This window comes from Apiospora kogelbergensis (genome assembly GCF_038363985.1).
Source record: "Apiospora kogelbergensis strain CBS 113332 chromosome Unknown utg000006l_segment0_segment0, whole genome shotgun sequence".
NCBI classification, from domain to species: domain Eukaryota; kingdom Fungi; phylum Ascomycota; class Sordariomycetes; order Amphisphaeriales; family Apiosporaceae; genus Apiospora; species Apiospora kogelbergensis.
The window spans coordinates 4,064,349-4,084,079 of record NW_027117423.1 but is presented as its reverse complement, the minus strand read 5'-3'; the positions used below and the strand labels follow the sequence as shown (position 1 = coordinate 4,084,079).

The 19,731-nt window shown below is 52.7% G+C and overlaps 8 protein-coding genes across 8 annotated transcripts; 3 read left to right on the top strand and 5 right to left on the bottom strand.

The window, feature by feature from the left end:
• Positions 1–547: 547 nt before the first annotated feature.
• PG998_010136 (uncharacterized protein) lies at positions 548–816 on the bottom strand (the record flags this gene model as incomplete). The annotated part of the gene is made up of 2 exons (XM_066876952.1): positions 548–717; positions 738–816. 2 exons carry the CDS (start codon positions 814–816, stop codon positions 548–550), a joined length of 249 nt encoding a protein of 82 aa, XP_066729108.1.
• Positions 817–1,773: 957 nt separating this feature from the next.
• PG998_010135 (GMC oxidoreductase) lies at positions 1,774–3,592 on the top strand (the record flags this gene model as incomplete). The annotated part of the gene is made up of 3 exons (XM_066876951.1): positions 1,774–2,421; positions 2,526–2,900; positions 2,957–3,592. The coding sequence occupies 3 exons, from the start codon at positions 1,774–1,776 to the stop codon at positions 3,590–3,592; spliced, it is 1,659 nt and encodes a 552-aa protein (XP_066729107.1).
• A 515-nt stretch (positions 3,593–4,107) lies between these two features.
• Positions 4,108–5,449, bottom strand: PG998_010134 (uncharacterized protein; the record flags this gene model as incomplete). Its single annotated transcript, XM_066876950.1, has 4 exons — positions 4,108–4,519; positions 4,644–4,940; positions 5,060–5,244; positions 5,366–5,449. 4 exons carry the CDS (start codon positions 5,447–5,449, stop codon positions 4,108–4,110), a joined length of 978 nt encoding a protein of 325 aa, XP_066729106.1.
• Positions 5,450–6,191: 742 nt separating this feature from the next.
• On the bottom strand, positions 6,192–8,798 carry PG998_010133 (uncharacterized protein; the record flags this gene model as incomplete). The annotated part of the gene is made up of 1 exon (XM_066876949.1): positions 6,192–8,798. One exon carries the CDS (start codon positions 8,796–8,798, stop codon positions 6,192–6,194), a length of 2,607 nt encoding a protein of 868 aa, XP_066729105.1.
• Positions 8,799–9,951: 1,153 nt separating this feature from the next.
• Positions 9,952–12,155, top strand: PG998_010132 (uncharacterized protein; the record flags this gene model as incomplete). Its single annotated transcript, XM_066876948.1, has 4 exons — positions 9,952–9,980; positions 10,001–10,835; positions 11,199–11,722; positions 11,780–12,155. The coding sequence occupies 4 exons, from the start codon at positions 9,952–9,954 to the stop codon at positions 12,153–12,155; spliced, it is 1,764 nt and encodes a 587-aa protein (XP_066729104.1).
• Positions 12,156–13,501: 1,346 nt separating this feature from the next.
• On the top strand, positions 13,502–14,209 carry PG998_010131 (uncharacterized protein; the record flags this gene model as incomplete). The annotated part of the gene is made up of 2 exons (XM_066876947.1): positions 13,502–13,514; positions 13,572–14,209. The coding sequence occupies 2 exons, from the start codon at positions 13,502–13,504 to the stop codon at positions 14,207–14,209; spliced, it is 651 nt and encodes a 216-aa protein (XP_066729103.1).
• Positions 14,210–14,452: 243 nt separating this feature from the next.
• Positions 14,453–16,334, bottom strand: PG998_010130 (cytochrome P450 monooxygenase; the record flags this gene model as incomplete). The annotated part of the gene is made up of 4 exons (XM_066876946.1): positions 14,453–15,233; positions 15,297–15,798; positions 15,855–16,037; positions 16,091–16,334. The coding sequence occupies 4 exons, from the start codon at positions 16,332–16,334 to the stop codon at positions 14,453–14,455; spliced, it is 1,710 nt and encodes a 569-aa protein (XP_066729102.1).
• Positions 16,335–17,420: 1,086 nt separating this feature from the next.
• Positions 17,421–19,168, bottom strand: PG998_010129 (cytochrome P450; the record flags this gene model as incomplete). Its single annotated transcript, XM_066876945.1, has 4 exons — positions 17,421–17,577; positions 17,651–18,132; positions 18,193–18,564; positions 18,632–19,168. The coding sequence occupies 4 exons, from the start codon at positions 19,166–19,168 to the stop codon at positions 17,421–17,423; spliced, it is 1,548 nt and encodes a 515-aa protein (XP_066729101.1).
• Between the last annotated feature and the right edge of the window lie 563 nt (positions 19,169–19,731).

Sequence of the window (19,731 nt, the reverse complement as noted above, 5' to 3'; positions counted from 1 at the left end):
GTAGGGTAATAGTATGTATCTAGTCCGCCAGTGCTCAATTTAGTGGCGGCTGCAAGGTGGTAATTTTCCTTTTTTTATCATTTCATTTTTACACCTCGTTCTTTCTCAGGCCGATTTCAAGCTGTCAACTCTACAGAAACAGAAGCTTATAAATATGATTTCTAAAATACACTGGGAGCTATCATACTGGTATTATTCGTGGGCTTGCCAGAAGAAATAGATGTAAGGTCATGGGTTGAAATGTCGACTTAAGGGCCGTAGTTATGATATGACGGCTGATGCGAGGCTGAAATGTGATAATTTACAATTTCGTATTTTGATTTATATAGATTATGATTGACTATGATTCGCGTGCACACATTGTTGGAGTCAGATATCCTAAAAGGCTTCGTTTTGTTGGGTTGACAACTGGACATCGAACGGAAATAGATAAAATATGGTATACTGGCAATCATGGCAACTTCAAATCGGACCCTACCATTTTTTGAGTTCGCTACATCTCAAGGGTTGCAGGTTGTGGCTCCAAAAACGGGCCGACAGCATTCTGTCACTGCGGTGCCATAGAGAACACGGTCCAATCGGACATATACTCCCAATATTCTGGGTACCATCCGGCAGTCTCCCAGTCAATAATGCCGATGGCCTTGTCGTCGCGGACGAAAATGATGCTCGGTTGAGATCGCCGTGTGTGAATTCTGGCACCGGCTAAGGTGCCTTCTGCAACGTGGCTACTTCACGGGGGTCGAGCCAGTCCTGTTGCTCCTCGATCCAATTGCCCGGGGGTTGTCGCTCGGCTCCATGTCGTCGCGCAGCCATGTGTGGAAGTCGTGCACCGTCCCTCAAGGACCCATTCGGTGGACGCATCTGGTGTTGCGGGAGTCGTAGAGCGAGCCACCGGTGCAGCTTCGAAATCCCACGTCAGTGTGTGGCTTGATCGACCGCAGCCCCTGCAAGATGTGTCGCAGATGCGCCATGATTTTGCTGCGTGAGTCCGCGGATAGCTGGTGCCACAGGTGTGAGAACGACTCGCCCTGGATACGCTCCATGCCGATGTAAGCCCGGTTTTTGTGCACAAAGGCGCAGTGCACATCGGGCACGGGGATGCCCGTCGTGTTTCAGCGACGAACTTCCAGGTGGCGGCTTCCTGGAGATGCAGGGAGGATTTGGTTTTGACGACGATGTGTTTGGACAGATACAGACACGAGCCATTGCTACATCTGGACCGAGGGACCAACAGCGTGGTCAATCGGACGGCGGCGCGGGTTAGTAGCCTGCGCATCAAGGTGTTGTTGATGGCGAACGTTTCGGTCCCATCATGCCAGCCCTTGAACTTATCCTAAGGCGAGCTATCCGGAGATGTCATTTGTGATGAAAAGAGGAGAAGGAAGCCGCCTAGAAAGGTGGATGTAAAGTGGTGGATGGCGTCTTGGGTGGGGAACAGCTGTCGAGCTGCTGGCACTGGGGCAGTTCCAGCCTGGAACTGGAGTAGCGGGGAGACTCCACGGGGGGTCTAGTGGTCTGACAGGGGCTGCTGGCGACAATCCAATAGGCCAGCAGCTTTGTAAGGTTTGCAGCATTAAAAAGAGTTTATCTGAAAACAGGTATGCAGTAATACCTCGGCTCTAAACTATTCCACCCCTTACTGACTAGTTGTAATATCTCACCGGCTTTTCGCTATATATAAGTACTCAGCTGGCTGCCCCCCAGATTCTCTCCCCCGCTATCCCAATTGCAGCCCAACACCTGTTGTTATGCTATGCACCCGCCGCCAACATGCCGAGCATCTCCGTCCTGCTCCGTTCCTGTCTTTCCGCCCTCCAATTCGTATCTTTCAGAGCTCACGGAGTAAACGGCGCCCCCGCCCCGTCCGAGGCCTCGTATGATTACATTGTCGCCGGCGCCGGAGCAGCCGGCATCGTGGTGGCGCAGCGGCTCGCCGACACCGGCGCGTCGGTGCTCCTGCTGGAGCGCGGCGGCCCCTCCCTGTTCGCGACCGGCGGCGCCGCGACCGTGCCCTGGAACGCCAGCGTCACCGTCTACGACGTGCCGGGCTACAGCCACCAGCTGAACGCCATCGCCGCCGCCGACGCCGCCTGGTGCCCCGACACGCCGTCCCTGGCCGGCTGCCTCCTCGGCGGCGGCTCCGTCGTCAACGGGCTGCAGTGGGTCAAGCCCGCGACCTGGGACTTCGACGACGGCGGCTTCCCCGCCGGCTGGGCGTGGGCCGACGTCGCGCCCGCCGCCGCGCGGCTGTACGCGAGGAACCCTGGGACGGCTCGGCCGTCGGCGGATGGGGTGTACTACGACCAGGCCGCCTACCAAACACTGGCCAGACAGTTGGCTCCCCACGGGTGGAGAGAGGTCGATCCATTGGTCGATCCAGATGATAAAAACATGACATACAACCACCCTGCGGATAATGTAAGTACCATGGCCCTTTTCCCGATTGATCCGGGCAATCCGGCGTATTGCTATGCTGTATTGTTGTCATTGAGAAATCCCACTGACTACGTGGGCGGCTGTAGGTTCTGAATGGCCTTCGCTCTGGCCCAGTGCGGACTTATCTCCCCCTCGCCGAAGCGAAGGACAACTTCAAGCTGCAGCTGAATACGAAAGTCATCCGCGCCGTGCGAACAAACGCGACTATCACAGGCGTCGAAGTCGAGGATGCCAGCGGTTCTCGGCAAATCATCCAACTGGCTCAGGGCGGCAAAGTCATCCTCTCGGCGGGCGCTATGTCGACCCCTCGCCTACTATTCAACTCGGGCATTGGGCCGGCCGAGCAGCTCCGCGTTGTGCAGCAGTCCAAGAGCCTCACGAATGTGACGCTGCCCGACGAGTCCCAATGGATCAACCTCCCCGTCGGCAAGAACATCCAGGACCACCCGCTCTTCCGTCTGGTGTGGAACGTGACGGACCCAGATCTGCGCAAGCTGACCTCCTCTCGACGGCCCAGTTCCTCAACCCCTCCGCCGAAAACATCGAACTATTCGCCCAGGGCTCCGGTCCCCTATCCCAAAGCTCGCTCCGCCTGAACCTGTGGCAGAAGCTCGTCGATCCCGCCGACGGCAGCGTCCGCTACATTGAGTCGATGAACTTCGCGCGCGCCAACGGCACCGTGCTCATGGGCGCCTCCCTCACGCGCGGCGCCACCTCGCACGGCGAGCTCGGCATCCGGCCCAACGGCACCACGTACTTCGTCAGGGACCCCTGGTTCCAGACCGCGGGCGACCGCGCCGCTATGTCGGCATTCTTCGAGGAACTGCTGGACTACGCGCGCGGCCCGGACAGCGTGCTCACTTTCTCAAAGGGCGGGCGGGACGCGACCGTCGCGGACTTGTGGGCGGCTGGTTTCGACTCGGCGCGGCACTTTGTGGGGTCGGCGCGGATCGGGGTCGATGATGGGCGCGTGGCGGGCGGGCTTGCTATTGTCGACGTTGACACCCGGGTGTACGGGACCGACAACTTGTTCGTTGTTGATGCGTCCGTTATACCCTCTTTGCCTACGGGCAACTCTATGGCCATCACTATGGTGGTTGCTGAGCACGCGGTCGAGAGGATCTTGGCGCTGAACAAGACGAAGCAGCCATAAGGGGGTGAGGGTGTGGTTGTGTCCAGATGCACGCAGCAATACTATTCAGTGCCTGGTTCCTTGCGCGCCTTAATTGGTTTTACCCTTGGTCCATTGGGCGAGAAATGGGTCATTGGAAACGACGAGCTTGTAATACCAGTGCCGGGGAAACAAACAATTATTATGAACTCTGAGCGTCCGGCACTCGAAGAAACGACATCGTGGTTCGAATCTCTTCTGTGATTAACGATATAAAATACGTACAGCTTTTAAACTCAAATGCATTGTCAAGGAGTCCATGGTATCCTGAAATCTCTCTCTGTCCAATTTCTGCCCGCCACTGCCTCAAGGGTGGTCGGCTGAGGCTCCTCCTCAGAGTCCGAGGAGACACCGTACCCCCCACAACTCACAGGGGCCTATATAACTTCTTTCCAGCGCGCAGTTCTTACCCCAAGATGGCCCACTGCTGAAATTAAAGGTCTCTAGATTTGTCTGATTTTTCTCCGCCGATGTGTTTCTCGTACAAGTTTCAAATATTACAACTGTCTCGGCGGCCCGGGACTCGTGTCCACCCCATTTCTCGTATGTTCTCGGCCGGCCAGCTCGGTCGAGGCGGGCTCCGAGGTTCCCAGCTCCACCAGATTTCGTGGCGACGGGTCTAGTTCGTACGGCCAGGGGCTATTGTTGTTGGTAGCGGTGCCGAATTGCTGCTTGTTGTAATAGGGAGCAGTGCTTTCGCCGCCGCCGCCGCCATACGTCGTGCCCCCATCGTACCCGAAAGGAGAGAGTTCGGCGGCAGGTCCCTGGGCCCTCGCCCAGTCAGCCCCTTGCGGGGAGGCATGGGCAAAGCTCGCCGGGTATTGCATGTGTGCCTGTCGTTGCACTTCCTCCTTTTTCGCGCCCGTCTTCGCCGGCTGCGCTTCCCGATCAGATACGCCGCGAGGATAGCTCCAACGGTCAAGAGCACGCCAAGCGACACGCCCACTCCGACCGCGATCTTGGCACCCGTGCTCAAGTGTCCGTCTTCTCCCAATGCGGCCTGCACGATCCCGCCGCTACTCGACGGTCGTACCGTGACATCGACGCTGCCGCCGGTGGCTGCGCTCGCAGTCTTGGACACGGTCGCCGTCGGATCGCCCCCGATGCGCCGCTCCAGAGGGGATCGGTGCCGGCGCGGCGCAGGTTGATGCCGTACGCGAAGATGCGGTCGCCGGAGGTGTACGTCGTGGTCACGAACCGGCCGCAGGGCAGCTCTGGCGTCCCGTTTTTGGTGTAGCACTGGCTGACGGAGATCCACGAGACCTGCTCGAACTTGGACTCGCATTGGTGTGGGTCGTCGGTCGCTCGGCCCTTCTTGCACGTGTAGTCCCTGTAGCGCAGACGATTCATTAGACATGTCGTATTTCTTCGGCGATGTTGGTTCCTCCAATGCGGGGTTTCCATCCCCTCTCTTGTTATTCTCTAGATAATCACATAACGCCAACTTACTGTGGGCAGCATGTTGCAACTGTCGCCGTCTTGTCGATGCCGGCCTCACAGGCATGCCAGTAGCCCGTGGGACAGACACCGGGGGAGTAGTAGCCGAGAGGGGCAAAGTTGGGCGGATAGCATGATGATGTCGATGCATCACCCACCGTTCCAAACTTCAGGAAGTAAGCGCCGGCAGAGTTGTCCTGTTCGGAGGATGGCGATGGATTGAATTAGCAGAGGCCGGATCACGCATCATAACTCAGATAGCCGTCTTTTCTTTTCGGATCACGCCAGCGTGTGCAAGAAGACGTCGAAAATGCTTACCTGGATGTAGTATGAGCTGCAACTAGTGACTTTTGGGACGAAGGTCGTGGTCAGAACTCCCACGCTGGTGGTGAGGATGGACATGGTCGGGCAGGGGTAAAGCCGTTATACCTGCTGGAACATCCGTCTTGTGGCATGGAGGAAACCGGTTTTAGAATTGGGGAGGAAAAGAGAATGGAGAAGTAAGGGAATGTTACACAAACAGCTTTTATCCCCCCACCCTCAGGGGCTGCTTACATCGGGGGCCGCTGACGTGCAGCGATACACACAGCATGTAAGTATTCGGGCTGCATTTTGCCCACCGCAGTCATTCAGCCCCGAGTTGGGGGCCACAGTCATTTGCTTTTTTTTTCGTTTTTGCTTTTTGTTCTGATTTTCCGGTTGGATGTCGAGCTATCAGCCCCGTAATTATAATAACATAGCACTTGAAAAGGAGGGGCCGCAGACATTAACCCAATAAAACAATAAAGCCATGCTCAAATACGCCATGCTCAAATACCAAACATCAACTCGCCTCCTTTGGGGTGTTTGATCTCAACAATCTAATCCGGCAGAAGAGATGTAGCATCATTTTATGATTTCTAACGCAATTAAACCACTGGAGAAAATCGGTTCAACATGAACACTAGGTCCACGTGGATCAGAAAGAAACTCACAACTCCGTTCTAGATAATATCGAATTTCATGAACCCGTTCTTACCTTTGCTATCGCTGCCTTGTCCCTGTTTCCCCAAAAGCTCTCCGTCCATGATTCCATGCACGTAGCTCATGTAAAGTCAGCCTTTGTACTCTTTTTGTGTAGTATCAAGTGATAAAAGAAGGTAACTTACCACTCACCCACAAGCATGTAGGCCTTGTCATGTTTCCTCAGGATGTGAGGCACAGAGCTCCCAAGCAGAACTGCAATTGTATCTCCCACGGCCAAAGCCGGATGGCCTAGACCAATGTACCCGCTTTGGGTGACGAAGAAGGAAAGACATGCTCCATGGAAGTCAGTGTTAAATGTTGTCAGTCCGTCGTGCAATTGCCATGATAAATAGTTTAACAACCACTCTTCGTCCTTTTGTGTTTCAGGAGGAAAATGGCATCCGGCTTGCGATTGATTATGACTTAGTTTTCCATAGTGGTTGAATAACTTGGTGGAGTCCATCGGTTTCTCCAGTGGGGGAATCCGCATCAGCTTGGGGGAGTTGCCAAACGTATCGTAGAAACGATCCAAGCAGGCTGTCCTCCAAAAGGCTTCACGTAGTGTCTGGCCTGTAGGTTCATAAAGACCACTCCATACATCACGGCAGGCGTGCCATCGGGCTTCCCAGGATTTCTTTTCGATCTCTCTGACTTGTTGTGTTATCAGCTCTACAACTCTCGCAGTCGGTTGATTTACGCCCCCAGCTCTTTGTCCAAGTATGCTTCCATGAAACATCTGGACGATGCTGTCGACTTCGAGGCCATGTACACTGAAAACCTCATCGAAACAAGAAAATATGCGGGGGTGATAAGTACCAATACCAAGACCAGCCGCATAGACCGAAGCATCATGTGACACGTCTGCAGCCTCGGGCTGTACCTCGCCGCGAAAGACCCTTCGCGAATGGAATGTCGAGAACACACCCAATGAGACCACGTTGCATGTAACACCAGGAGCAGCTGTCCAGTCGGGAGCCCAAGATGGCAGGCCACGAACGATGCCTGTTTTGGCCTCAATGCGCCACCATGGCCGTGCGGTCAGCATCTCCAAGCCTTCCATCGTGTCAAGGAGGTATCTTGCAACGCTGATGAACAGCCGCTTTGTAGGCTGGCTGTAATTTGGTTGGAGTTGGATCCTGGCAGTGCTTCCTTGCGGAAGCAATCCTAGGAGCCCATAAATTTTATCCCGGGGATCAGTGGCTTGGGAACCGGCTGTGGTTGTGAGGAACATAGCCAGGGCATTGGGCCCCAGTGTCTCGGCCAGCGTGGTGTTGCTCTGCAGCAGGAACACGAATGGGAACATTTCGCTGATATGTTGTCCCGTCTTTGTCATCAGATCGAATGCTCGGCCGGGGGTAAATGGTTGTTGGCCCCAGCAGGTCTTCTTAAGAAGCCTTAGGCAGAGGAAAATGCCATTGAATAAAAGCCCCCAATCAACAGACTTCCGACCGCATTGAACAGTGAGCTTCTTCGCTAAGATGGCCTCCTGTAAGACCCATGTTCGTCTCCAATACGGGCGCTGAAGGAGCTTCAGAAAACATTCCGCCCCATCAAGCATGGATGATCGAATGAAGCTTGTCAATCCATTTGATTGTATGGAATGCATCTTACGATTGTGATTCTGTGCCATCTCCTGCATACTCCGTTTGTCGTTGACTGACAATGACTTATCAGACAGCCACGTTTCCCTGCATTCTGGACAATCCGCACCCATTGGGCCTGTGAGAGTCTGCGTGAAGAATATACCTTTGGCCATGGGGTATTCGACTGTATTCCAAAGAGGCATGCTCTGAAACTCTTCCCGGAACTGCCCACTTTGCTGTAAAACCAGTTCCAGTATTTTGAATGCCGTCGAGCTTGTTTCTGTCTCAGGTCCCAGCCATACAACCACCTCGGTGGCTTGTTTGTATATAGCATCCATCTGGGCTACCTGGTTCTGTCTCTCATCCAGGTCAGATTGGTTGATGCAAATGGCATCAATCCACATGATCCTGTCGCAGGACCTTTGCCTGAGACATTCCAGCGCGAAGTAGAGATTTTCGGTCACACTGACACTGACTCCGTCGAGGATAATGTCCCTTCTAGCCAAAGGACTACCCCAAACATAAGACAGAGCTTGGAATTGCGGGTTTGAATCCAATCGCTCTTCGCGGAGGGAACATCGAATCGGCTCGTAGGCCTCTAGCGCGGACTGAATTGAGACGACTCGTATGTTTGTTGGGCTTGCTAATTTGCTGTAGACACTGGGCACCTCATTACCGACACTGGACCATTGAGTTCCTTCGTCTTCTTCGAGGTGGAGATCGCGGATGAGGATTATTTCGCGCCACTCGTATGGTATCTTCCTGAGAAACCGATCGATAAAGGCTTGACGCTTAGCTGGCCCAGGAAGCCTTTCCTCTTCCGCTGTCAGTGTTCTCCGGAAGGCTTTCCACGTGATCTTGGCAACGAGGATGGCTGCATATGTCGTCTTGATCAATCGTTGTACGGATCCTTGCTGGTAAATGGTATCGCATTGAGTCACAAAGTGGGACTGAGGTTCTACACGAAATCGGGCGCCGTTCTTGTCTATAAATTCTCCGGTCTCATCTTGGAAGCATCTCCAGTTGGTCTCGAAATCTTTGGTGCGGAATAGGGGTAATTTCTTGTCAGTCCAAATTTCCATGACTTTCTTGTCATTCTCAACAAACAGATTGTCAAGGCCGTGAAGAAAGTCGCGGGCTTCGTAGTATTCTGATGTTGCCATATTTGTTTAACTCAGAGTAAAATAAAGCACGATGTATATCAATGATAGCCGCATGCAATGATTGAGGTGAACATGACACCAAGGGGCCAGCTCCGAACAAAAACCAGGCAGACCAGGCAGATCAGACAAACAAGGCAAATAAATCTGTTAAGGGAGAGATTAGCGAGATTATTAAAACGTCGAGAACAAGAGAACACGTCACAGCCTGTATGAAAGCGCGGAGCCTGGTTGCCGAAAATCAGGGATGATGCAGATACGGTAGATAAGGCAGACAAGGCAGACCAGGCAGATTAGATAGACAAGGCAAACAAATCAACCAAGGGAGAGAATAGCGAGATTATTAAAACGTCGAAAACAAGAGAACACGTCACAGCCTGCATGAAAGCGCAGAGCCTGGTTACCGAAAATCAAGGATAATGCAGATACGACAGATAAGGCAGACAAGGCAGACAAGGCAGATAAGGTAGACAAGGCAGGCTTCCATGGGAATATTGCTTCTGCTCGCTTATTACTGCACCAGCATCGAATCAAAACGCAGAAACACAAGAACACGACGCCACATCCTGCATGAATGTGTGTAACCCGGCCTCCGAAAATCAGGGATAAGCTACAAAATCATCCGACAACTGACCTCGTTCCCGAACCAATAGAGCGAATCGAACTAATAATCCGGTTCTGACTGGCCCCAGGCAGTTTGAATTGTGGGTGCCAGGTTTGCCGCACAGGGTGGCTCGCTAGCTGTTTGCCCTCAAGGCTTCCGGGCAACCACATGCTATGTTGATTGCATATCATAAGGCTGGTGTAGTATTTAAGTCCAACCCCATCACACCCAATAGCTATAGAGACCCAACACAAAGCATTCCTTACGCATCCAGATAGTATTCGATCATCCCATATGCTTCTATCACCATTTCGCATGACTTGATTTTTCCCCATGCAGAACCCCGAGATAGAGGAAGCACAGGAGCGTGTGCCCGATCCAATTACAATCGATGTAGCACCAACGTCGATGGATGACCTACACAGCTTCAAGTCCGAATGCCCAAATGCGGATTTACTTTCAGACTATTCGGATTCACCTTCGGACATTTCGGATTCAGTTATTCGGAATGATCAAGTAGCTCGCACTCAGCCTACAGTTGGAGCGAAGGGAATGAGTGAGGACTCGGTACCGAAGAATGGGTCAGACCTCTCTATTAAAGTGTTGTACGAGGGCCCCCCAAGTGCAAGTGCTGCACCAACTGGGTTGAGCAATACCCTGATGACTTACGAGAATCCATCGAGGAGAAAGAAGACACCAAGGCAAAAGCCATCTTGGCTCGCATGAAGAAAAGCCACCAGGATGGTAAACCACTTGCACTGGATTCCATCGTGGTCCAGAACACAGACCTGAAGGCGTTTCTGGTCGAGTTACTTCACGGCTACCAAGGCATCACCCCGAATCTCAACAAGGTGGTACTGAAGGCACCATTTCATCCTTTCTTCTACAGATGGGACAGGTTTAAGGACCTGATGAGCCAAAACGACATCGACTTTCCAGCAGCACCGCCATACCCGTCACTTCTGTATGATCTATTGCGACCAGAGATCGAACCTCTCGTAGACGACGTCAATGACATGGTGAGCAACAAGGTCATCACCTACGATATGTTGTGGGCCATTTTTCAGCCCATGCAAGAGCTTCATGCCGAGTTGCAGGGTCATAAGCGAATGTGTATTCACGAAAGTCATGACTACACGAAGAACGCTTTTGGCAACGATAAGGGTTTTGAAGTGGTCGCCAAATATGTCGATTGGGATGGAGAGAAATTTGGCTTATCTTCCAAAACGTTCACCATCAAGCCGTTCTCGGGGACCAAGCCTATCGATGAGTTGGAAGTTTGCCCCTTTGAACTTATTAAGTGGCCAGAAGACACCAGGAATAAATTGCTCGACCGGGGAAGGAAGTTCCGCGAGCTATGCTCCGTACAGCACAAGTCTTACAAGGGAATGGCCTTGGTGCTGGATTTGCGTCGAGGATGTTACCAGCACACCAGTGTAAGTTCAGTCCTATGATTACTTTCTAGCTTAGTAGTAACACCGTCGCTGACAATTTTCCCCAGCTTGATGAGCGTGTGATGCTTGATACTTCACTGTATTGGCAGAGAAGCGGAAACCAGCCGGTGCCCCTAGCTCCACTGAAGGACCGAGAATCTCTGCCAGAACTTGATTTGAAGGACCGAGAGCACGATGTGTACAGCTACCCTCAGTATGGACGCGGGTGCAGTCTGCCTATGTACCCCACACCTCCGGGCGTGCCACCATCGAACAAAAAGTGGTCAATCAGTGATACAACCAAAGGTCCCGACCATTCGAAGCCACGTAAGCTCAAACTTCCAAATGCCTTTACCTATACTAAAGGGGTGCACAGAAATTCCCCTGTTAAGGGACGATGAGCTTATCCTTTGTAGCAACATATTGCCAGCCTACTGCTTCACATCTAAGCGGTGGGCGCTACTTTTAGATATCGATAGCGTGCTGCCGATATCATGGAACGATGATGCTTTCAGTAAGCTTGTGCTTCCAGCAAGTCATAAAGACCTGGTCCTCTCTTTCATGGAAGCACACATATCTGGTGATGTCCATTTCGATGATATCATCAAAGGCAAGGGGCTTGGGTTTCTCATGCTGCTTGTTGGGGACCCTGGCCTCGGTAAAACACTGACTGCTGAGGCCGTCGCAGAAAAGGTGCATAGATCTTTGTACATATTGAGCGCTGGAGAGCTGGGGCGTGATGCAGGAAGTGTCGAGAAAACACTGCAAGACGTCTTGAACATGACAGCAAAGTGGAACGCCGTGCTATTGCTCGACGAGTGCGATGTGTTCCTGGAAGAGCGGAACTCTGCGAGACTGGACCACAACGCCATCGTTGCAGTATTTCTAAGGTCAGTACACTGGTTCATATGTGGATATGGCACTCGACTTCAACTGACAGGAAACAGGCTGGTGGAATATTACAAGGGAATTCTCATCTTGACGAGCAACCGGGCAAACGCCATCGACAGGGCATTCCAGTCGAGAATCCATCTCACGCTACGATATCCAAGCCTGAGCACCGAAGCCAAGACTGCCATCTGGAAGCACTTTGTCCAAGGTACTACGTGGGCCGCGGGCAACACGCTTACCGATGAGCATTACGAAAAGCTCAATACATTGCCTGTCAACGGCCGGGAGATCAAGAATATCGTCAAGACCTCCTTCTTACTAGCCTCGCGAGACAAAGCGCCGCTCAGTATAGAGCACCTCAAAGAAAGCGGTCGATGCTACGATCGAAGGGGGGTCTTTGGAGTAGGATTTGTGCCACAGCTGTGGCTTTGACGACTAGCCCTGGTTTGTTTTTGTTTTGTTCTTGACTTCGTAGGTATCGCTTAGTTACGATGTATCTGCTTAGACTGTCTACATATGCCTTCTGCTGCTAGTTATGAATGCGACATACCACTACTCCTTTTTGATTCTTGCTTACGATACCTATGTCTCAAGCGCCCATATCTATCGATCAGCTTAAATGCCAGCTCAGATAGGTCGTCTGTTGAATCTTGGATTTTGATCCCGAAGTCGTATTTGACCTCTTATGGTCACTGAGGCCTGAGAACAGGATCTCGAGCATGAGCAGATACCGGGACACAAGGGCTCGCTGTCAACTGTTCTTATTTCACCTTGTCGGCGTCTCCTGGGCTGTTGGTACATCCTAGGGGTTTGCCTTCGCTTGGCTGCTTTCAGTTGGCATTCTTGGTGGTGATCTAGGCAGAAAGGACCTCTCGCGTAGCCGAAGGCTCCGCAGGCACGCTTGATTGGCCCGCCGGATGAGTGCCACATCCAACTGAGATGTAAGGGATGAAATAACAGCAAACGGCACAGCCCTGGAGCGGGGTCAAGTGAACACGCCATTGGTTACAAAGTTGAGTTGCATGTTACCAATCCTTTCCCATTACGATCGAAGTCCTCCTGAATGATCAATTCTTCCACTAACTTTACTCTCTTCACAACCTACTGCACGACGTTATCCTAAAAGGCCATTCTTTATGTTATTCACTTCGCCAGTATTTCGTTTTTGTTGGGCTCATACCTTGACATTTAACCGAAGAGCGAAAAAAAGAAAAGAATTCATTTCGCCAAGTAAACAGATCCACGATATGGATGAGCAGCGCCAAAACGTCACCATTTACCTTGGCGAGAGGCCAACCTACGGCATAGTTCCAGGTTTAACCTTCACCAGCAAGACGGAACCCGCCCCCACGGCGGAAGACCTGAAGGATGGGGAGGTTCTCGTTGAGACCCTCTACCTCTCTCTTGATCCGTTCATGCGAGGAATCCTCAATGGAAAGTTTCATCCCACTCTTACTACACGTCTTTTGGATTCTGGTATTAACTTTTTGATACTGCAGATCGGAAGTCATACATAGCCCCCGTCGCCATCGGTGAGAAGAGTAAGTCTTTAATCGGCCCCATCATTGCCCAAGTCGCCCTGCTTCTTCAATCGCCAAGTTGACAATCAGGTAGTGGTCGGTGGTGCAGTCACTCGCGTCTTGGGAAGCAAGTCGGCCAAGGCCAACCCAGGCGACATTGTCCACACATTTTCGGGATGGACAGAGGCGGCCATAGTTCCCGAAGCTGCCGTCGACGTCATTCAGCTGCCCCAAGGAGGCAAGCCCACAGATATCCTGATGGCTGCCCTTAGTAAGTTCTCTGGAGTCTGTGGGCGTGACTATCATACTGATGAGTGCGATTTCCTAGACGGGGCTGGTACAACTGCGTACATTGGCATGAAGAACATTGCAAATGTCAAGCCTGGCGAGACTCTCGTAGTATCTGCTGCAGCTGGTGCTGTTGGTACAATGGTCGGCCAGATTGCTAAGTTGCACGGAGCTCGAGTGATTGGCATCACTGGGTCTGACCAGAAGTGTGACTGGCTATGCAACGACGTTGGATTCGATGCTGCCCTGAACTACAAGTCTCCGACTCTCGTTCAGGATTTAGAGTTGGCGACGCCGAATGAGGTGGATGTTTACTGGGACAATGTTGGTGGTCAGCTGCTCGAGACTCTCTTGAACCGAGCCGCGAAGAAAAGTCGCTTCGTGATATGCGGCGCCATTAGCGAGTACAACACACTCCCGGAGCAGCGCTGGGGAGTGAAGAACATCATCGAGCTAGGAAAGAAGCGCATCCGAATGGAGGGGTTTGTCGTACTGGACTATGCTCAAGAGCTGCCTCAAGCGAGAGCAGAGCTGTTCGATTGGATCCAGCAAGGAAAGCTGAAGGTATTCAACACTGTCCTCAAGGGAGGAATCAAGGAGGCGGAGAGTGCCTTGGTGAAGCTGTTTAATGGCGAGAACCATGGCAAACTCTCACTGGAAGTCAAGGCCATCGTATAGGGCGTAACCGATCCATATAGTGTCGTTCTAGACCAGAATTCGTCGGCCACACTTAACAGTTACACCCTTGCTCCTGGTGTTACAATTCAAGAGTGCCCCATTAAGCAGGGGCTTCCGAGTCTGCCCAAGTATCCAACAACCCGATCCAGTGGTTTTCTATAGTAGTAGCACACAGTATTTGCAGGGATACTATTTGAGACAAAGCGATGAGTTTGCTGCATATATATAAACGAAATCGATCGATTACAACACATGAACATCCCTATACTCTCTATTCCACGCAACATCCTCTGAATCTATTTCCAACTCATGCCTGGCCAAGTCCTCGGCCACCCTCCCAAACTCTCTCTGTACCGTTGCAATATGCTGCTTGGATCTCGGCACCAGCTTGCACGGCACCTCGGCCGGCACGGCAACAATGCCCTTTTCGAAGACGAATTCGGGCTCGCCCGCCTCTTGGCCAGTTACCGGATCGACCCCACGCTTGAAGTCAAAGGCCCACAGCAGGTACGGACAGATGGTATCAATCGACGTGCGCGCCGTCAACTGACCAGGGCATATACGGCGTCCGCTACCCCATAGAAGGGTATCACGCCGAGCCAGATCATCCACAACACCCGGACGAGTGCCAAATGGCGGATTTTCCAGGAAGCGCTCGGGCCGGAATTCGTGCGGCCGGTCAAAGTAGCGCTCGTCGCGGAACATGAACCAGGTGTTCTGGAAGACGACGGCGCCCTTGGGGTACAGCACGCCGTCGACGACCTCGTCTTCGGCCATCTCGTGCGGGATGCCGACGGGGGCGACGGGGTACATGCGCATCGACTCGTCGATCATGGCGCGCGTGTACGGCAGCTTGCCCGATTCCAGGTCTGAAAGCCGGGGCACCTTGTCGGGCCCGATGACGCGGTCAATCTCGGCGGCGGCGAGGGCTGTCTTTTCGGGGTACTTGACGCAGCAGATGATGAAACTGCAGATAGTCACAGGGACCGTGTCGGATGCTTCGACGAGCGAGCCTGCCATGTGACTTTTGGGGGGTTTTGGAATTAGATCAGCGCTTTCTTAATAAGAGTCGAGTGCAATCACTTACTCCAACCAGTTGTCATCCTTCATGCCCCATCCCTCCAAGTCTCTCACTGCATCCTCCAAAAAGCACCCTGTCGTCTCGCCCCTATCCAGTCTAGCCCTCACCCGGTCCATCCAACCCATGAACAAGGCCTGCTGGCACCGCCCCACATCCTCGGTCTCGCGTTTCCAGTACGCGAAGCGCTTCGGCACGAGCTTGAGCACGGGGAACAAATCGACGGGCGGCGCGCCTCCGAAACCGAGGATGTCGACGAAGCGGCGGTGCACCGCCACCAGGTCGCGAACAGGTGGCGACGAGTGGCGCGCCGCGCGGAAGCCGTACATGATGGACAAGAGGAACGACGTCACGTAGCGCTTGGCGTGCGGCATCCAGTTGTCGGGGTCGATAATGAGGTCCACGATCATCTGCGTTGCCTCGGCATGCTGCACGTGTTGTGTGCGACCGAGGTTCTTGGAGCTGAGCATGTTCTGCGCTGCTCTGCGCATGGCTTTCCATGTGTCGTCGGCTGTTACGACGGGTCAGCAACCATGTCATTCATTTTGTGTTAGAGGTATGACGCACGGAGATGAGCAGTCCCCATGTTCAAATCACCGGGCGTGATAATCTCTGTCAGTGTGTTCTTCGGCCTATTACTACTAGTCACACTTCGCCTCTCCAATAGCTCTCGCATCAGGCTAGGGGAGTTGATGGAAATGATAGTTTGGTGGAAGACCTTCAGGGACACGACATCACCATATTTCCTTGCTATAATGAGTATCAGTCCAAGGTCTTCTTCAAGTTCTCCTTTATTTACATACCCCATTCCGAGAATTTATATTGCAAGTAGTCATTGGGGAAGTCGAGCGCGTTCCCCAGGATCAGCTTGGTAGGCGGCCCCGGCGGGTAGTTGGCACCGCGATGGCCATATCCCAGAGCGATACAAGCGAGCAGAAGAAACATCAGGGTAGAAATAGCCAAAGCAAAGCCCGACACGATCGGACTGTTGCTCGTTGTCATAACGAGCTTCGAGGCCATGTCGGCAACTATGACGTTGTTGGTCATGATAACGTTCATGTGGTTGAAAGTATGGCAAGCTGATACCAAGCATAACTCACAAGTATCTACTATAGTCGCATATAAAAAGACGATGAGCTTCAAGTTTTGTCAAAGTACCCCGGTGTGCCTTTAGAACGCGTAGCGTCCCAAAAGCGGGCGGAAGCCGGGGGTCTTGGCCGGGGGTCATGCCGTGGTTCGTGTATTAATTAGCGCGATCAGACTAGGAGCGGACGGGCTTAGGCCGCGGGCCATCCCGTCGATGTGGACGGTGCAGCGATGCAACGATACAACGTATGGAGCCCATCCTGCCAAGGCGCCGACCCATACCCCCGGCACCATTAAGGGGAAAGCACGAGTCAGCACGAAGCATACGCGTCACAACTACACCAATTTCAACCAACCAACCTCATTCCGCGGATGCATCGATGTCACGTATAGGACAGGCCCGAATAGATCTTTCAAACCAGGTATCGGGGTTTCACGGGCGTCCGATAGCATATGCTCCACAAGGTCTAGCCAGGCCTTCGGACGAACTTCATATTGGCATGCATTGTATGCTAGGGACTGTGTGTATATTCGGCCCTTTCGAGTCATGTAAACATATATTCCCAGTTTTGCACCTCTTACATGTAGCGGAGCGGTGAAACAATTCGTGGTAGCAGTTGGATGGTTCTAGACCTTTGAAGCAGGCAATTGCTTAGCTGACGGGTAATCGGCACAGCAATATTCGAGATTCTCGCAACGGGTTAAACGTCGATGGCAGGACAAAAGCTCTGGGACAATTGCCCTGGTTTCTAGTCGCCAACATAATTGCTACATACTGACAATGTCGCGGTCGTCGGCTTTGAACACGATGATTGGCTGTTTTGACTTTACATACGAGATATCTAGTTTCGGGAGTGAAAGAAGGAATAGAACCGTGATTTGTTCTGAATTAAGCAATTTATGTGCACTTTACAACTCTGTGGTGCTGTTTCTCTGTAGCTTTTCATTGTGGCTCGCGATAATACTATCTGCAATGATACATGCTTTATAGACCCTCCGCCTGAATGACTGAAATTCTAGTAGCCACCCTCTATATCATTATAAACACTACTTCCGCGGGGTCAGGTTAATCATCAGTGTTCCCTTCTGCCACAGAAGAAGATTGGGTTGGTCAATCCAGTCTTTGCGCTCGTTGGGGTCAACCTCAAGATGGAAGTTCCAGAGCAGGCGACCGATCAGGATTCCCAGCTCAGCACGAGCCAATCTGTGCAGTAGAAGAATTAGCCATGATGTCAATTACCGTGCTTAAATATATATCATGAGGCGTCAAAACTCACTGTCTTCCAATGCAGGCTCGCATCCCGAACGAGAAGGGCATGAAAACATCCTTCCTATCTCCATCATACTTCTTATCCCCCAGCCATCGCTCCGGGTGGAACTCATCGGGATCTTTGAAGTTGGCGGGGTTGCGATATGTGGACCACATCCACATAGTCAAGACGGTTCCACCGGGCATGAATTCCCCAAAGACGTCTTCGCCAGGTGCAGGCACAACACGCGGCATGGCAGATCCAGCCGGTGGAAGGAGGCGCAAGGCCTCGTCAATGGCGGCATTGAGACATTTGAGCTCCAGCGTGGTCAGCCCAACTATGTCGTGCTCACTTGCGAACTCGGATCGCATCTCGTCCGCCACCTTTTGCGCCCATGCCGGGTGCTTGGCCAAGAGATAGGTCGCGGTGGTCAAGCCCACGGCCGTGGTGTCATAGGCGGCGCTCATGAGGATCTGGGCATTCCATTGGATCTCGTCGCGCGTCAGAGGCTGTCCAATCGTTAGCTTCCATGCTGTCCTCCATTCGTAGTTGGGGGAGAATCTGCTTACCTCCTTCTCGTCGGTGTTACCATGCGAGGCTAGCGCCCGCATGAAGTCAGGTCGATCGGCCTCGAGCAAACGCCTGTTGACGAGCTCCCTGGTAGCTGTGACGTTTGCGTCCCAGCGTTTCTGCAACGGCGAGTTCTTGGCCGCGAGCTGCAGTAGGGGTGTGACAAGGGGGAAGCGCTGAGTAGCCTTGGCGTAGGCATGGCCCGTGTGTGCTTCGTTGAAAAGCTGGGTCCAAGGGTGGTAGGTGCCCGTGAGGAGACAGTCGAACGAGTTGCCGAAACTCAAGTCGCTGGCAACGTCGGCCATGCAGAAATCAAACCACTCGCTCAGGTCAATGGCTTTCTGACCATGCGCCACAACGTGGTTGTGGAGCTGTCGGAAACTGTTGTCAATGGCATATGTCAGCGGCATGCATCTATCAGCGGCGTGGGAGAACGACATACAAGTTGTCAGCGTGTTTCTTGATGAAGGGAGACTGCTCAACGACGGCAGTGCCTGTGAATCCCGGAGCCAGAATACGGCGAAAGCGCGTGTGCTGCTGCTTGGGACAGCCCAGGATACTGGTCCGGGCTTCGGCGTAATGGATGTCGTCTTTCGGGATCTCTCCCAGCTGCGTCTTGCGCCGGCCCCAGACCTCGCGCCACATCTCGGGCGAGCATACTGAGAGCTCGTCGGGTGCGATGCGCACGATGTCGCCGTACTGCTTGTGTAAAGCAAGTACCGCCTTGTGCGCACGCCCGTTGACGAGCTCCCACGAGTACATGAGCCGCGTTGCGCCCCATGATCGCGGGCCGGGGTACCGACTCAGTGGGTGGAAATAGGCATTATGAATGAGACTGAAGATGAAGATGAAGACGAGGATAGAGCTCAACGTAAGGATGATGGCGGCCATCGAGGCCGGAGCAAGGGACGTATGGCTTGTCCATGTTGGTGGCGCCAGAGCCGTGATGGGCCAAACAAAGTCAAGAACCGTCATGTTGTTTTCTCTCGCCTCGAGTTTGTTGTCCAAACATTCCCAGGCGACCCTTATGTTCTTGGGGTAACCATTATACTATCTGAAAGTGACCAGTACATCAATTGGCAGACCGGTTAACCGCTTTTCCTCGGATCGGGATAAGGTACGAGTCATGTAAGTGATATTGGATTCCACTGCGTATGAATCCACTGAGTGAACGCGTACATGCAGGCGAACCCTTGAATAGCCTCGCGTAAGGTATAGAAGCTGTGTTTGGTTCATAAAGAATGAAACAACAAATGCCGGGTAAGGCAGTGGATGTTGTTGATCAGAAACGATCACCGATGGCGCAGGGGAGGACCGTGTTAGTGGAGCCAGGGGGGGCTGTGAAGATCAAGGGTCCTATATCGGTATTTTCCGAACCTCACATACGCATGCATATATGTCTAGGCGCAACCAGGAAATCTCACAACTTTAGTTTGAAGATCATACGCTGTGACATCCACGTGTTTCGTCATTTCTGTTATGCCACCCTATCTTTTGCATATTATGGACCGCTCATGTAACAAACGAGTTGTGATAGG